This window comes from Emys orbicularis, chromosome 2 (genome assembly GCF_028017835.1).
Source record: "Emys orbicularis isolate rEmyOrb1 chromosome 2, rEmyOrb1.hap1, whole genome shotgun sequence".
Classification (NCBI taxonomy): domain Eukaryota; kingdom Metazoa; phylum Chordata; order Testudines; family Emydidae; genus Emys; species Emys orbicularis.
In genome coordinates, this window is record NC_088684.1 from 257148563 (window position 1) to 257164961 (window position 16399).

Consider the following 16399-nt stretch of genomic DNA (forward strand, 5'->3'; position numbering starts at 1 on the left):
AGAACAAAATGACTCAGTGGTCCTGACTTGAACTTTTTTAGAATTTTTGTTTTATGGAAATTTTTGAAATTGCGGGTTTTTCCCCCCAATCTGGAATATTTTTTTTGTCTCAAGATATCAGACTTTTCCCTGGAAGGGAAATTCCAATTTTCATCCATCTCTCCGGAACTGAAGTTTGTAATAGAAAAATTTGATTTTGGTTTGTCGATGTGGAGATATGTAATGCATAAAGAATTTGATTGGGGACATATCAATACGATAAACAGAAATGATTGTCAGTTCCTAATACTACTTATTTACTATTATTGATAATTCATTCAACACAAAGGGAAAGGTGGTTAAAGATTTGATACTATCGACTCCTATTCTGTTCACATATGAATCCTTGCCAGCTACTCCACAAACATCTACAGCTGAGCAGCAGAGGCAGATACCCCTCTATTTTGGTGAACCATTCACTCAAACACATAACAGTCAGCTATTTCTGTGTGAAAAATGTAACTCCTCAAATTCGTCATTTTAAGTTACCTTTAGAAGCTCCAGTGTTTATACTTTCAGGTTGCCATGGTAAAAATCATTACCCCATGCCTAATGCACAGAAATCTGTATTCAAGTCACTCCAACCAAAGTTTTCAAATGCCTAAATCCATATTTTCTGGGATACTGATCATATCATTTGAACTGATGGGAGTAGCAAGTACTTAGCACTAGAAATGATGAAAGATTATTAACTCCCTCTCCCCCAAAACAACTCCCCTGAAAAATGTCAGAGTTGTTTCCATTTTGCAAGGTTCAAAACTGACCCACTCTTTGTTTTTTTCCTCCAAAAATTGTCACTATTATTTATTTATTTTTATTAAAAGTTTTATAGACATTTTTCATTTACTGAAAACCTGGTTTACTGAAAATTTTCAACAAACCATTTCAACAGTGGATTAGATGATAAATTTTAATTACAATGTTGCAATTTTTTCTTTGGCAAAGAACATCACCCCATTTTACAGAGTGGGAAATGGAGGCTTAGAAACGGTAAAATGCTTGTGTGAGGGATTACCATAGTTTGATAGATTTACAGAGAGTGGACAGTCAGCACTTCTGAAAATTAGACTCTCCAAAATGCCTCAGATTAGTCCCCCAGAAATGGAGATATTCAAATCAAAAGTCACAAATTTAGGCCATGAGTTCTAACCCTGATTTTGATACCTTTTTGCTGTAAAGCCTTAGGCAAGTCAGTTAACTTCTCTGAACTTCAGTTCCCTCATCGCTAAAATGGGAACAGTACTATTTGCCTACTTCATACAAACGTTGTGAGGCCAAACTAAACACCATTTGTAAAGTGTGATTAAAGTGTAAAACAGCAGTCAGGCCAATAGGTGCTCAGATATCATTGTGATAAGCAGTGGCACTGGAACATTTTTAATAGTGGGGGTGCTAAAAGCCAGCCCCCTTTCCCCTGTCCACCCTACCCCCCCAGAGCTGAGGCCGGGAGCAAAGGCCCAGGCACAGGACGGCAGCCGGGACCCCACGCATGTGGGGTGGTAGCAGAGCCCAGGAGTGCTGCAGCACCCCCCGCACTCCTAGTTCCTGCGCCTATGGTGATAAGTGCAATAGAAGAGGCAGAGGTAAGAACAGAACGCAGGTCTCCCTGGCTCCCAGTCTTGTGTTCAATGTACTATATAGTTTGGGGACTACTATTCCAACATCCTTTCAAAAATTCAAAAGTGTGGGGTTTTTTTTAATTACAGGAACTGGCTTTTTGATTTTTTTTACAAACAGTGAAACGCTTCCATGGGACATTGGCTGAATAGTTTTGAATTTCAGAAAGTTGTGGCAAATTTGTGATGATTTTCTTAACTCAGTTTTTGAATGAAGAGAATTTTGTTAGGAATGTTTTCCTCAGCTTTAGTAGATGCCCTTCTAACTAAGGAACACAGATACCATGCTAGTAAAATTGTACATGCATAAGTCTAAAAGATCAGGATAAAGCCCAAAGAATTTTGCAGAGAGTAAAAAAATAAATTGTATGTGTTTATGGCATTTTGCCCTATGCTTTAGTTTTATAATCTTAGATGATGGCTAAAACAATATTTTCCTAATACTGGAAAGCATACAGTAATCCAAATCTTCTTAGACTTCCTGAAACTTTTCTGGTAGGATGGTTTCCTTTCATTCTTCTAATTTTGAAATGTCAGTCAACAGGCATTTCACACAAGTTGCACAGCTGGCTAAGAGATACAGAAATCTATCCCATGGGATGGAGGAATTATTTGCCTGTTGGAGTTTCTCTACTAATTGTTTTCATATGTACAATACAAGGTTATATCAACGAGAGAGAAAAATTACAGCATGGAAAATCAACATCTGCTCTTCAATCATTTTGGGAGACTGAATTAATTTACTTTGTATAGTAGGAGCTCAACCTTTAGGGAACTGTAGATTATAATATAATAGCCAGAAATGTAATCATCCTTCTACTAAGACACTTGAATTATGTGTAAAACTCTTGTAGATATAAACCAAAAACACCTTTCAGATTATTCCAGTACAAAGAATAAGTATTAAAGGAATAACTTTATCCACATAGTACATTCTCTTCTCCCAATAATATATTGCATTTGGAATGTGACCCATGACAGAAATATTTTAATGTTTCCTGAAGAGCTGTGCAGGAACCAGATTTTTATTTTGGGGGAGTTTCACAGTTTCAAAATTTCTTCTGTTCCAAAATGAAAACAAAAAACTTAGAAATTTCTCACAGACAGAAATTCAAAAATGAATAAATACATAAATAAATAATTTTGGCTAGTTGAAATGTATTATTCCAATTTTGTTATTATATATAATTTCAAAATGGCAAATTGAAATGTTACATTCTGAAAAGGTCAACACTTTTTGACATGTCTTTTAGCAAATTTTCTTTCTAAATTAATTTTTATGAAAGGCAGCATTTCTTCAAAATTTTTTACTTTCAACAAATCAGGAATTTCTGACAGAAGAATGTTCTGGCAGAAAATTTCCAACCAGCTCTAGTTGTCTGTCTCCATCTGCTGGTAGGAGGTTACTTTATCTTACTGTTCTTAAGACAATGAAGAAACATATATTAATAAATGGTGAACCTTTTCAAAAATCTATTTTTTTTAAAAGAATATATATTCTATAGCTCAATGTTTATAACAAAAGTGTGCTGTGTTTCTTTGTGTTTGGGGTATTATTCACCTTATAATGTATAAATGAAGAACATGACACATGTGAACAATGAAGGAAGAATACATCTCCCACATTGATGGCGAATGTTTCTAAAATTCTAACATGGAATAATGCCAGTCTTTAAATATTCACTGTTTGGGTTGAATAAATAAGCCTTTTTTGCGAGCTTCCTCTCTTTCTTCTGTTTCATTCCTTTTACTACACTATGCTACCTTGAAAGACTGTGTGAAAGCAAGACTTCAACTGGCCAAGAAGAGCTGGCTACAACTTCCTATGGAACTGGTTATAGGAGTGCAAAACAAGGCATTCCATCCCTTCCTCAAGTGGATGAGCATTCTCCTTCCTCATACAAAATATGAGGTGAAACAAAATGGCAGCACATTAAGTCAATAGAGTACCAGGGATGTAGCATCAATGTAATATCTTATACATCCTCAATGGACAACTGCATCCTTATCAAACAGGGAAATGGGTTCACTTTTGTAATAGGATCTTTTGCATCCAATCTGGTCTATGTTCCACCCTCTCATACACTGCATTTGAATTTAGAGCATGATCCTATGAGATGCTGAGCATCCTCAACTGCCATGGGATATGACGGTGCTCAGCACCTCACAGGATTGGGCTCTTGGCTACTACATTTCAAATGTTTATGAAGCAAGGAAAATAATTTGATTCTACTCTATGTTGGTTGGGTTCTAATACCGCACTCATTACTGCAGCATCTGAGCACCTGCACAAACACTAGAAAGATGTCTGGAGCAAGAAGAGAAAGATTTCTTGTCTTATCGCTGACTTACCAGGCCACCATAATCATAGAGCCAGGAAGCTGACAAGTTTTATTGTCTGGATTTACAGTCATCGGGTGCAGCATGAGCTGAGCATCTACTGTCACAACAGGCCTTGCTCTACATGTCGGGGAGAGAAACAAAGGTCAATACATGCAGCAGGAATAAGTCGCTATGCAAATTAAGGGAGGTCCATGACTGCAGATGGAACATTTAACCTTTTAATGATACAATTATCTTAAAGGCAGCTGTAAATATGGTCCCTCAGGTGGATGGGAGTTTTGTTGTTGCTGTTCACTTTCCTGAAGAAATGAAGATTCTGTTTGGCAGAAAGCATAACCTCTCTTTTTCCACAGATTTGGTCATTTTGATAATTCTTAACAAAAATTACAAGCTACCAGGACAAATCACTAAAACAGTGTTGTGTTTAGATGCTGCATGTGATTATTAGAACTGGGAGCACTGGCTGTTGGGAGTCTGAAAGGACAGGAAACAGGAAGGAAGGGGGAGGAGTTGAGGAGGCTGGGAGAGTTACAGAGTGTGCAGCTACAGCTTGTAAAAGAGACTTCCACTGTAAATAAAGTTCTGTTGAAGTTTGTTAATACTTTGCCTGGTGGATACAACAAACAGGAACTTGAATTTACAGTAGACGTAGACACAGATGCATAATTGTGCAAAGGACAGATATGTACAAGAAGATCCATTAAGCAAGCACTGTCCTCCCTCCAGCTATGTCAAAATGCTCACACAGGGTCAAATTCTGCCCTGAAGGCTCTGAAACCTGGACTAGGCTACACATTTGTACAGCTGACAGCAGCCTTTTAGTAGTTGTTTTACAACCCTATCATCTTTCTGCCATGATTCAAAAAAAGGACATCTTCAGATTTGCTGTCTCTGTAATTGTGTGTGATTCTTTCTGAAAAGAGGATGTGATTTGGCTAAAATAGAAGTTCTTAGGAAATATCTTAAATCAGCCATAGGCTGCAACCTAACTGACAGATCTTGAGCCATTTGACTTTGGAAGCCAGGAATAACGTTAACAGAAGAAACAGCTGAAGATGGATATATATGGCTGCTGTGACGACAAATGTACAGGGTGCATCTGTGAGTAACGGCTGGTGATTAATTAGCTACCCGGTAATTTAGAGTAGTTTATAACAGGGTTGGAAACAGAAAAAGTTCTAAATTACATGTTCACAGAGTATGATTTTATTAGACATTAACTTACAGGAGTCTGATAAAAATAAATCAGTACCCTTAAAGTTTTAATCTACAATTGGTGTTGTAGTGTTAATTTTTCATTGTAACATCAGTTGGGGCCTCAAAAATGAAAGGATTTCTTGCATTTTTATACAGTAGGGAAAACAATTTCTCAAACAAGCTTCAGTTTGTATTATTAAATGCAAATAGCTATGTTTGTCCAACAATACCAATTTCACATTAAAACACAAAAGTCAGGAAATGAAAAAAAGATGAGGTGCTCATAATATTAACTTGCCAAATGGCACAAATCCCCTTTTGGGTTGCAAAATGAAATGTAGATCTATACATACCAATTCTGATTCTCCATTACCCTGCTTCTTGTGCGGTCATTTATTCCACTACAAAGTGGTTGCAAAACAATACCAGATCAGCATGGTAATACTTTATACACTGACTCCATGAGGTTCAGGGAAATGGACCATCAGTCCACTGTACATATTGCTGTAATGTGCAAACTGAGCTAATGCTACCAACATGAGTTTTTGTTACCCTTTCATTTCTTAACTTTTGCATGTCCATACATTTGTAACCTTAGGGTAAGATCATGCCCTGTCATTGCAGGTGTGTAGGGTTGGGAAAAACAGAAGGCTACAAGGAGCCAGGCAGTTTGCACTATTTATGCTCAGGACGGCTCAGTGTTTGGATGGGCACAGTTTTCTGTACAGCTCAATTAACAGAACAGCAGCAGATTTTGTCAAGTTTCTGAGAGCTGTAATTTATTTTAAATAAAAGCTTGGATTTGCAGAAAACTATAGTAGGCAGCAAAAACATTGGAGACTAAAATTATGGGATCTGTAATTCATTAGTCACTGTGATTTTACTCCTGACTTTGAATTTTAGGCAAGTTTATAAAGAGGGAGCTATTTTGTTATATGTTTCATTAAAACAAGACATTCTCCCTCATAGAAATGGTCTTGCCAGCAGTCTGAAAGTAGCAGTCCTTGTGCTTGTCAGGTAGTTCACACCCTAGTGTCACTAAGCGGACAAGGCTACATGAAAATCTAAAATTATTAGTAGGTGCCATTAGGCCATGGTAGGAAGTAACTCTTCAGTCACATGGCTTTTTTAATTCTCCCTCATTAAGGACTATTTACCTACAACATTTAAAGCTTTCATTTTCAATTATTTGGGACTCAGCTCCATTCAAAAAAGAGTTGTTACAATTTTAAAATGGGAACAGTGTCATTTTTCTCGCCTTGCCTAACTTAAAGTTGGTAGAAGGATTTGATCAAAACACTTGTTTGTGGACTGAGACTGAGATAGGCACTTTCAACCAAAATGGAGAATTTTTCTGGGAATGATAAGCATGTGAGAAGGAGGACTTATAGCACTATGGCATTTGCTGCTAAGAATACACTATAATCTATCATTTATTTACATACAGTACAAAGTAACACAGAAATGTGAAATAAGATTGCTTGTGGATCTCCTGCTTGAGCTGTAAAACAAAACTTCCATAAAATTTACCACATACCTGTAAACAGCTACTTTCCCAGCTCCAAATGCACCTACTATTAAATCTGGAAAAAACAAAATAATTTTGTAAGAACTACTAGCTAACCTCCAGCACAATTTTGCAGCCTAATTTATTTATATTCAAAATACAGTAACATAAAACAAATGAGCTAACTCATACTTTCCAGGTCATTCTACAAGAACGTAGTGAGGAAAAACATTTCACATTTTTGCCATGGTAGCATATTAGTTCACTGTCAGCCTATATAACACAGACTCATCCATGCCACAACCTCTCTCCATCTTGTCTTGAAAGGGAAACAACTATTTCTTTAAAAATCCACATATTTTACTCCAAACCATTACCTGTCTGTCACATGAATGAATGGCAAACAGATGCAACTTTTTGTGTGGACAATCTCATATCAGTTTAAATTAATGTAGTTTAAATCATTTTTTCCTGGTGACCTCTGATCCCATCCTGATTTATTAGTTGAATTGTATGTTTGTTAATTTAGCTATTACCATACGTTTATATCTATCTATAGAGAGAGTAAATTTTATAGTTTAAATTATAACCATATATTCGTTTAATTTGCAAAGGAGGTCTGTGCCTTTAAGAGACCCAGTAGTGGCACACTCTAGGAACCTGGTGGCTGAACTTTGTGACTTTGTCCTCACCCACAGCTATTTCAGATTTGGGGACAATTTATACCTTCAAGTCAGCGGGACTGCTATGGGTACCCGCATGGCCTCACAGTATGCCAACATTTTTATGGCCGACTTAAAACAACGCTTCCTCAGCTCTCGTCCCCTAATGCCCCTACTCTACTTGCATTACATTGATGACATCTTCATCATCTGGACCCAGGGGAAGGATGCCCTTGAGGAATTCCATGAGGATTTCAACAATTTCCACCCCACCATCAACCTGAGCCTGGACCAGTCCACGCAAGAGATCCACTTCCTAGACACTACAGTGCTAATAAGCGATGGTCACATAAACACCACCCTATACCGGAAATCTACTGACCGCTATACTTACCTACATGCCTCCAGCTTTCACCCAGACCACATCACACGATCCATTGTCTACAGCCAAGCTCTAAGATACAACCACATTTGCTCCAATCCCTCAGACAGAGACAAACACCTACAGGATCTATATCAAGTGTTCTTAAAACTACAATACCCACCTGGTGAGGTTAAGAAACAGATTGACAGAGCCAGAAGGGTACCCAGAAGTCTCCTACTACAAGATAGGCCCAACAAAGAAAGTAACAGAACGCCACTAGCTGTCACCTACAGCCCCCAACTAAAACCTCTCCAGCGCACCATCAAGGATCTACAACCTATCCTGAAGGACGATCCCTTACTCTCACAGACCGTGAGAGACAGGCCAGTCCTCGCTTACAGACAGCCCCCCAACCTGAAGAAAATACTCACCAGCAACTACACACCATACAACAAAAACACTAACCCAGGAACCAAACCCTGCAACAAACCCCGGTGCCAACTCTGTCTGCATATCTATTCAAGGGACACCATTATAGGACCTAACCACATCAGCCACACCATCAGGGGCTCGTTCACCTGCACATCTACCAATGTGATATATGCCATCATGTGCCAGCAATGCCCCTCAGCCATGTACATTGGCCAAACTGGACAGTCTCTACGCAAAAGAATAAATGGACACAAATCTGACATAAGCAATTACAACATTCAAAAACCAGTAGGAGAACACTTGAACCTCCCTGGTCACTCAATAACAGACTTAAAAGTGGCAATTCTTCAACCAAAAAACTTCAAAAACAGACTCCAACGTGAAACTGCAGAACTGGAATTAATTTGCAAACTGGACACCACCAAAATAGGCCTGAATAAAGACTGGGAGTGGATGAGTCATTACAAACCTAATTTTACCATACTAATTTCTACCTACTGTTACTCATACCTTCTTGTCAGCTGTTTGAAATGGGCCACCCTCATTACCACTAGAAAAGTGATTTTTCCTCCCTTGGTATTCTACTGTTAATTGAATTGTCTCGTTAGACTGACCCCCCACCTGGTAAGGCAACTCCCATCTTTTCATGTACTATGTATAAATATACCTGCTACTGTATTTTCCACTCCATGCATCTGATGAAGTGGGTCCTAGCCCATGAAAGCTTATGCCCAAATAAATTTGTTAGTCTCTAAGGTGCCACAAGGACTCCTCGTTGTTTTTACACTCTAGGAAGTTATTTTACTGTAATTTAAATTCGTTAAATTAATTTAGTTAAACCAGTGCACACATAGTGTGTAAACCAATCTACAGATTCTCTGTTGAGTAACATATCCCTGCCAGACACTCTTGGGCTGATTCTCCTTAAACTGGATTTACATTGCTGGAACTCCAGTGGCTTCACTGGAGAGCACACTTCAATGGATGGGGCATCCCAGTGAGAATGTGTGAGCGGTTTCTCCCCTTGGGGCACTTAGGAGCCCCCTTTGTGATAATGGCTCTCTCAGACAACTCTCAATGGACTCGAAACCTGGGCAAGTAGAACCTGAAGAGAAGTTTACCTCCTTGGTTAAGATATTGTGAGGTGAGGCATCACAAGACAACAGCCCATGTGGCAAAAACTCTCCTAAGATTTTCCACCCAGCTGGGTTCCCTGACTCTCACAATAATCCAAATGGATTTAATAAGATATTTCTTAAGAAGACATCATGCTATGTCACAAATAGACAGAAAAAAGACAAGTAAAATAGGGGCTTCCTTAAACCTATCATCTATCCTTGCAGGCTTTAAAGCTGTGGTTTAAGTTAGAGCAGCTGATTTCAGAATCTGAGCTTCCATATAAGAAAGTTGCCTCAAGCCTTCATGGCTGCAAAGAAAAGCTTGAAGTGGTGACAGATGTCTGCCTGAATCTGCTGAGTCTGAGGACTGGTCTTCATAGGGTGACCAGTCAGCAAGGGTGAGAAGAAAAATCGGGACATGGGGTGGGGGGTAATAGGCGCCTGTATAAGACAAAGCCCCAAATATCATGGGGCTTTATAGGGACCTAGGGTCCCTATAAAATCAGGGCATCTTGGCACCCTAGGTCTACAGCAAAAACTTACATTGGCATGGCTGTCTTCTAGGGGTGTGAAAAATCCACACACCTGAGAGACGTAGCTATGCTGACCTAACCCTGTTTTAGACAGTGCTAGGTCAATGGAAGAATTCTTTTGTCAACCTAGCTACCGCTTCTCAAAGAGGTGGATTACATATGCCAATGGAAGAACCCCTTCTCTCGGTGTAGTTAGTGTATACACTGAAGTGCTTCACTGGTACAGCTGCAGGACTGCAGCTGTAGAAGTTTAAGTGTAGGCATACCCTGAAACAATGCCTCTGAGAGGAGTGAATTGCTCCACTCATCACAATGGAGTGTTAACTCTAAGACCCACTGTTCTGGAGAGCCGCACCAACACCACCTGAACCTCAACATAGGAATCTATGTGTAGAGGGCCTAGGTAACTCAATCTCTTCATGGCTTTGCTAGGGTGAAGTTGAAAGAGGATTACACATGCCAAATCCTCTGCACAGGTGAGTAGGGCTACCCTACCACCCCACACTACCCCACAGCCCACTGGAAGACAGGGAATGGTGGTCTAGAGAAGGATGAGGCCCAGTCTTGCCAAAAATGAGTGATGGTAGACCCCCCCAGAAACCCAGAAGACTGCTAGTGTGAGGGCTCCAGCATCTACCAACTCAACCAGGGCAAGAGGTGTAGCAAAGGAGTGGGGCCATGCCATGGGGGCAAGCCAAAGAGGGCCCCCATTTGGGGCTGTATCTATGGTTCTGGATTGTGCTGATTTGGGAGCTGCAATTCATTCATTGGGCAGCCCCTCACCCCCTACCATCAAGCTGAGCTCAGCTGCAGGGGAGAATCTACCCCAACATGACCTGCCCCAAAGCACTTGAAAGAGCATGACTATTAATTGGGAACAGAGGAATTAGAGTGAATAAGCAAACATTAAAAGATCTGATTGTGTTAATGGTGATGTATACAATCTAAAATAAGGATAATAAAGATGATGTCACTGTACATTCACACAAAATAATTTATTGAAAGGTCCATCCAGAATTCAACTACAACTAAGATCAGTTTATTATAATGCATTAGTTCCATTGTACTCTGTTTCACTGTCATTTAGGGCCCAATCCAACTCCTACAGCACTAAATTGAAAGAGCCTTTTTGACACTAACGGGAGTTAGGCCAAACCCTTCATTAGCTAAGTAATAGTTTTGAACATGCATAATGTCAGAGTCATTTATGAGCAGTAGTGTGTAAGTTTATTGTGTGTTGTGTAAAGGAAAAGCCATTAATCATTTCTGTGAAACATACGTGCAAGACATCCAAATTATCTGAAGTTTGGCAACTTTCTTCTCCTAAAAATAGATGGAAGTTGTCTTCATTACTTGTTTTTTTATTGCTACATATGAAATGTCACTGATGCAAAGGTTATTAGCTGAAAAACAAATGTTTGACAAGGCAATTGGAATTTCCACAGCAAAAAAGTAATCTTAACTAACTGTCAGGATCGTTTCCAAATGAAGCCTGAAGAAAAACATTTGCAAGCTGGAACATAAGACTGCACCTATTTCATTAGTTAGGGTTTGTTTTCTTTTTTCACAAAGGCAAGTCGCTATGGCCCTAATTTAAAAAGAACAATCATCTATGAATCACTAATAAGAAATACCTATTAGAGTGTTTCCACTTTAATTCCAAATTCCAAAACTGAAATCTACTGCAAACCCCTCAGTAATGCACATGGATGAGAATGGGAGTTATACATATGTATGAAGAGAAGAAATGATCATTGACAAATTATCTATCTGTTCCCATCCTGTAAGGTGCTGCATTCCTCTGACAAAGTACTGAATGGCCTCAGTTCCCCATGGACTGCTCCCATTTAAATAAGTTGGAGCAGAAGCATGCCCGTTGGGAGCAAAGGACGCTCAATATTGGGCCCCACCTGAGAAACGTACATCTATTTACAAATGCAATATGGGGTCTCCCTCCCATAGATACAGAGCAGGTGGTTTATGAGGAGGGGAGTATTCTCCCAAGATATCTAAATGTAACCCGCAAGGTTACATTAAAATCCTCCCCAACTTTATCAATATTTGCTGAATACCCATAATAGTCAGATTAAGAAGGGAATTCAGCAAATTGTCAGTTCAAAACTTACCATTTCCCCCTCCTTTTGGACCCAAAATGTCCCGGCTGCCGTCTCCCTTGGCAGAAAATGGCCCTGCCAGGCTGAGTGATCCATAGGACTGAAATGCCCTAGAACCCCATTGTGCCATAACTCAGGAAACAAGCTCCAAGTGACCCTAAAGGAATTTCAAGGGGCATTTCCACTGAGAACTGTTGTGATAATTGGGCCTCAAAATTTACCCTAATTGTAAGCTCAGCTGTAGAAAGTGAGTGTAAATTCATGAATTGTCACGATGACCTGTTGTATAAAATAGTTTACGATGTAAGGAGGAGACAGAAAGACTGAACTAATTTAAACAGAAAGGGTTTTACTGATATCACTCAAGGACTATGTTAAGTTTATGACTGGTAAACAAGAGAAGCAGAGGATAGAAGTTAGGTGTGTCGGAAGTTAGGTCTATTGGTGGACAAAATAATGAGAGGATGGCCTATTCCACCCAACACGCCCTTTCTAGGTTCTTAGAAAGAAAAAACTTTTGAGAAAAATTAGCAGAAGCAGCAGCTGTCTGCAGTGAGCTTTATCATCATAGCTGCAACCACCATCATCTCTTGGGATCCCAGACCACCTTTGTCCTAATCCTGAGACATGTCCTGACCAGACCGGGCCAGAGAGAGGGACCCAGATGGCACTGACACCTCCAATGGCTTAAGATAAATCACAGCCACCACCTGGGATGTGGGACTTCATCACCCCCCTCCTCTGCCATGTGTGTCCTTTTCTTTTCCCAGCTTTCTAATTTTCTTTCCTGTCTCTCTCCTTTTGCCTTCTGTTTAATAAGAGACTGTCTTAGCTGGCCAAGACTGCATATTTTGCAACCCTGTTGTGAGCCTTTGACCAGAAAGAGGCAACGAAAAGCAATGCCCTAACCAGCCCGATGCTGGTACAAGTTTGCCAGGTCTCAGAGTGGCTGGTAAGACCATGGGTTTCGCCAGCAGTGAGGTTGCAAGTGAAAGTCAACACCAGAGACAGAAGCTCCATTTTCTACCTTTCTTTCCCTTTTTGTGTGTGTTTTGTCTTCTAAGTAACAGGATCAGACTTTAACAACAGCTACAATGACAGTTCCAGGCCATCTCAACTAACTTCTGCTCTTGTCCCCAAAAGGATAGCTATTACCATCTTTGATGCCATCTAAAAGGTTGTCAAACAAGGTTTTTTTTTCCTTTCAGAAACTCTCTCCAGCTAAAGGGAAAGGGAACAAGGGATGTTGTTAAAATGAAAGCCCTATTTAATACTTTACATTTCAAATGCTTTAATTGTTTTTCCTTCTTTTCTGTATCTTCAATAAAAAGTTAAAAGGACTTTTAATGATGTGTTTGCCATGGTACTAAGCACTCTGAGGTCTCTGTATAGCAAAATCCCAAATCTTGTTTAAAACTGTTTAATGTTTAAAACTGTGACTGGGTTATGACCCAGTGACCTTTGACTCCTGGGGTCTATATATTGCATCTAAATTAATACAACAGAACTCTTCAGTTTAGATGAATGAAACCCAAACTGGAGGGATTCACAGAGCTTAGTCCTGAGACAAGCTCTCCGTACATGAAATTAGGTAAAGGTGCAGATGAATAATTCAAAGGGTACTGCGGAAATTAAACTACCCTAGTTATTTCCATGATTGATTTTCATTTTGCTCCAAATAAAGGGCTTAATTCTGCAAGACCTTACATGGTAAAGAGAAGGGAAAGTCCATCTGCTGAGCTACAGGACACGATGATCGACAGATACACAAGTAGCAACCACACGTGGCAGAGAAAGGCACAGTAGGCTCGGGAAGGTGAGCTGACACCTCCACCAGCATCCCTTTCCCCATCGATGTGCCAGATCTGATCGGATGTATGCTGAGGGATTGAAATTTGGCATGGCTTGTGCAGTGGTGCTGGCTATGTCTACACTGGAGCTGGAAGGTGTAATTTCCAACTGAGCTAGCATGCTAAAAATAGACATGCAGCTGCAACGGGAGAGGCAAGCTATCCCAAGGGCTCACCTAGGATCTCAGATGGGATTGTACTTGGGACAGCTAACCTGTCCCACTGCTGGTGCCACCATGGCTACACTTCTAGTTGTAGTGGTATCACAGGGTTGCTGGCCCCTTTAAGGAGAGTGTGGGCCCCCTTACAAGTGAAAAGCTAATTTAAGGGGAATGAGCCTATCTAAGCAGGTAGTTAATTGAATAATGAGCACCTCAGCCTGATAAAAGGCCATCAGGGCTCAGGTCCAGGGAGGTGCTCACAGAGAAGGAAGCTCCCCAAGACTACAGGCCCCAAGGAGGAAGGCTGTGCAACCCTGAGCCAAAGGGAGAGACTACAGGCCAGAAAGGCCAGAACTGAGAATCACGCCCCCCAAGGAGAAGGGCTGTGCAATTCTGTGAGCCTGAGAGACTTTATTTCAAGTTTATTTTAATTTAATAAAGTAGAACCCAGCAGGGGAATGTTGTCTTACACCCTTTGGACTGGAGGAGTCCTTAAGGGGCCCAGAAAGAGGGGGAAATGAGGCAAGGAGTGTCTGCAGCTCCACACTGGATCAGCAGGGGGTACTACAGGGCAGGCATACCCTGTGACAATCAGAGCTAGGTATGTCTCCTGGAGCTGGAAAGTACACCTCCAGCTCCAGTATAGAAATATCAGCTGAGTGAGCCTTCATCCATGCTATGGAAATAAGCATAGCAGTAAAGTTCTGGAAAAAGCAGACAACCAGGGCTGCTCATCTCCATCTCCAGCCTCACTGAGTGATGTTTAGATTGGATCAAGCTAAGCAGGCAGCCACCCTCTAGTAATATCTCCTGCCACCCAGGGCTGCCCAGAGGATTCCGGGGGCCTGGGGTCTTCGGCGGCGAAGACCCGGCACTTTGGCTGCGGGTCCCGGGGCGGAAGGACCCCCCGCCGCGGGTCTTCGGGGCACTTCGGTGGCGGGTCCCGGAGTGGAAGGACCCCCCCGCCGCCGAATTGCTGCCGAAGACCCAGAGCGAAAGAAGCTCTGGGGGCCCAGGCTCCGCGAGAGTTTTCCGGGGCCCCCGGAGCGAGTGAAGGACCCCGCTCCAGGGGCCCCGAAAAATTCTCGTGGGGGCCTCTGCGGGGCACGGAGCCTGGGGCAAATTGCCCCACTTGCCCCCCCTTCTGGGCGGCCCTGCCTCTACCCAGTGCAAGATCCAGCCCAAAGCAACTTTGAAAAGGGACTTTGCCACACACCACCAAGCAGCAAGTGACATGCTTAGAGAATCCCCTTTTCCTTGAGTCTATCAAGAAACCCTAAGTTATGGCCTGGAGTCTCATCTTTTGCCTTGGGGCCCGGATTAGTAGCCAAAAATTAACAATACAATCTGCAGTTCTGAAAAATTGTACAGAAATGGCCTACATTCTGCTCATGAGACACCCAGGAGTGAGCTAATCAAAGGTTAAGCCATCTCTCATCATGGTACTACATATCAGGATACAGAGAATAAGAATGTTCACCTTTAGGCTCTACCAGTTCCTAACCCTTTATGAGTACACCTCTACCCCGATATAACGCTGTCCTCGGGAGCCAAAAAATCTTACCGCGTTATAGGTGAAACCGCGTTATATCGAACTTGCTTTAATCCGCTGGAGTGCGCAGCCCTCCCCCCCGCCCCCCGGAGCTCTGCTTTACCGCGTTATATCTGAATTCGTGTTATATCGGGTCGCGTTATATCAGAGTAGAAGTGTATTTTACCAACAGTTTAAGAAATAAATCTGTGTATTCTATTAGTAAAAGAAGCTTCCTTTTAATGACACAATATGCATAGCAACTGGGAAGTCTTTGGGACCCCGTGAGAGTAAAGGTTTGATATAAATGGAAAATGTTATTAAAATGGAGAAAATTTTTTATATCTGAAGTATATAGTATATAAAATTGTATATCATTATGCCTCCTTGTGGATATTTGTCTTTACTGTTTCACTCAATTGATCCCATCCCTTTAAGAAACCCCATGGAGCCTGAGGTTTGTAAGGTAGATTTATTTCCCTCTTTTAGGGTTCCTTGACCTAAATTTCTATCAGACAGTTCTCTTCAGTCTCAAAAGTCCAAAGTAAAAGGTCCCTTAAAAGGCTTACTACTACAGCAATGACCACAAGAAAGGTCAGAGGATGATCTGTTCCAGGCAACGCCCATGAAAAACTCAGCCTATAGCCAGAAATAACCTTTGTCTGCAAAAATAGCACTTTCTTCTGACCCAGTCAATTACAAGGTCCTGAATGGTTCTTTCAGGGGGAACTTCCTTTCTCCCCTCAGCTCTTCTGACAGCAACCCCCTTAATAATATCAGCAACTGTATCTGGCTGGTCTACTTCCACTCTCCCCTGAGGTCTGAATTAACCCCCTTCTCTGACTTCCTGAGGCACTGTTTCTGTTCATTCCACCCTATAACTATCCACTTCTTGAGTATTTTTAATGTTTACCACTTAAATGAGTCCTGTT

At 41.1% G+C, this 16399-nt stretch overlaps 1 protein-coding gene across 1 annotated transcript in view; it reads right to left on the minus strand.

The window, feature by feature from the left end:
• ITGA8 (integrin subunit alpha 8) overlaps nucleotides 1–16399 on the minus strand; it is a 181501-nt gene that overhangs the window by 91564 nt on the left and 73538 nt on the right. Inside the window, exons 14-15 of the mRNA XM_065398815.1 lie at nucleotides 6733–6778; nucleotides 4008–4115 (exon numbers count right to left, since the gene is read on the minus strand). Of these exons, the coding sequence (XP_065254887.1) occupies nucleotides 4008–4115; nucleotides 6733–6778 (154 nt within the window). The remainder of the gene's footprint in view (nucleotides 1–4007; nucleotides 4116–6732; nucleotides 6779–16399) is intronic.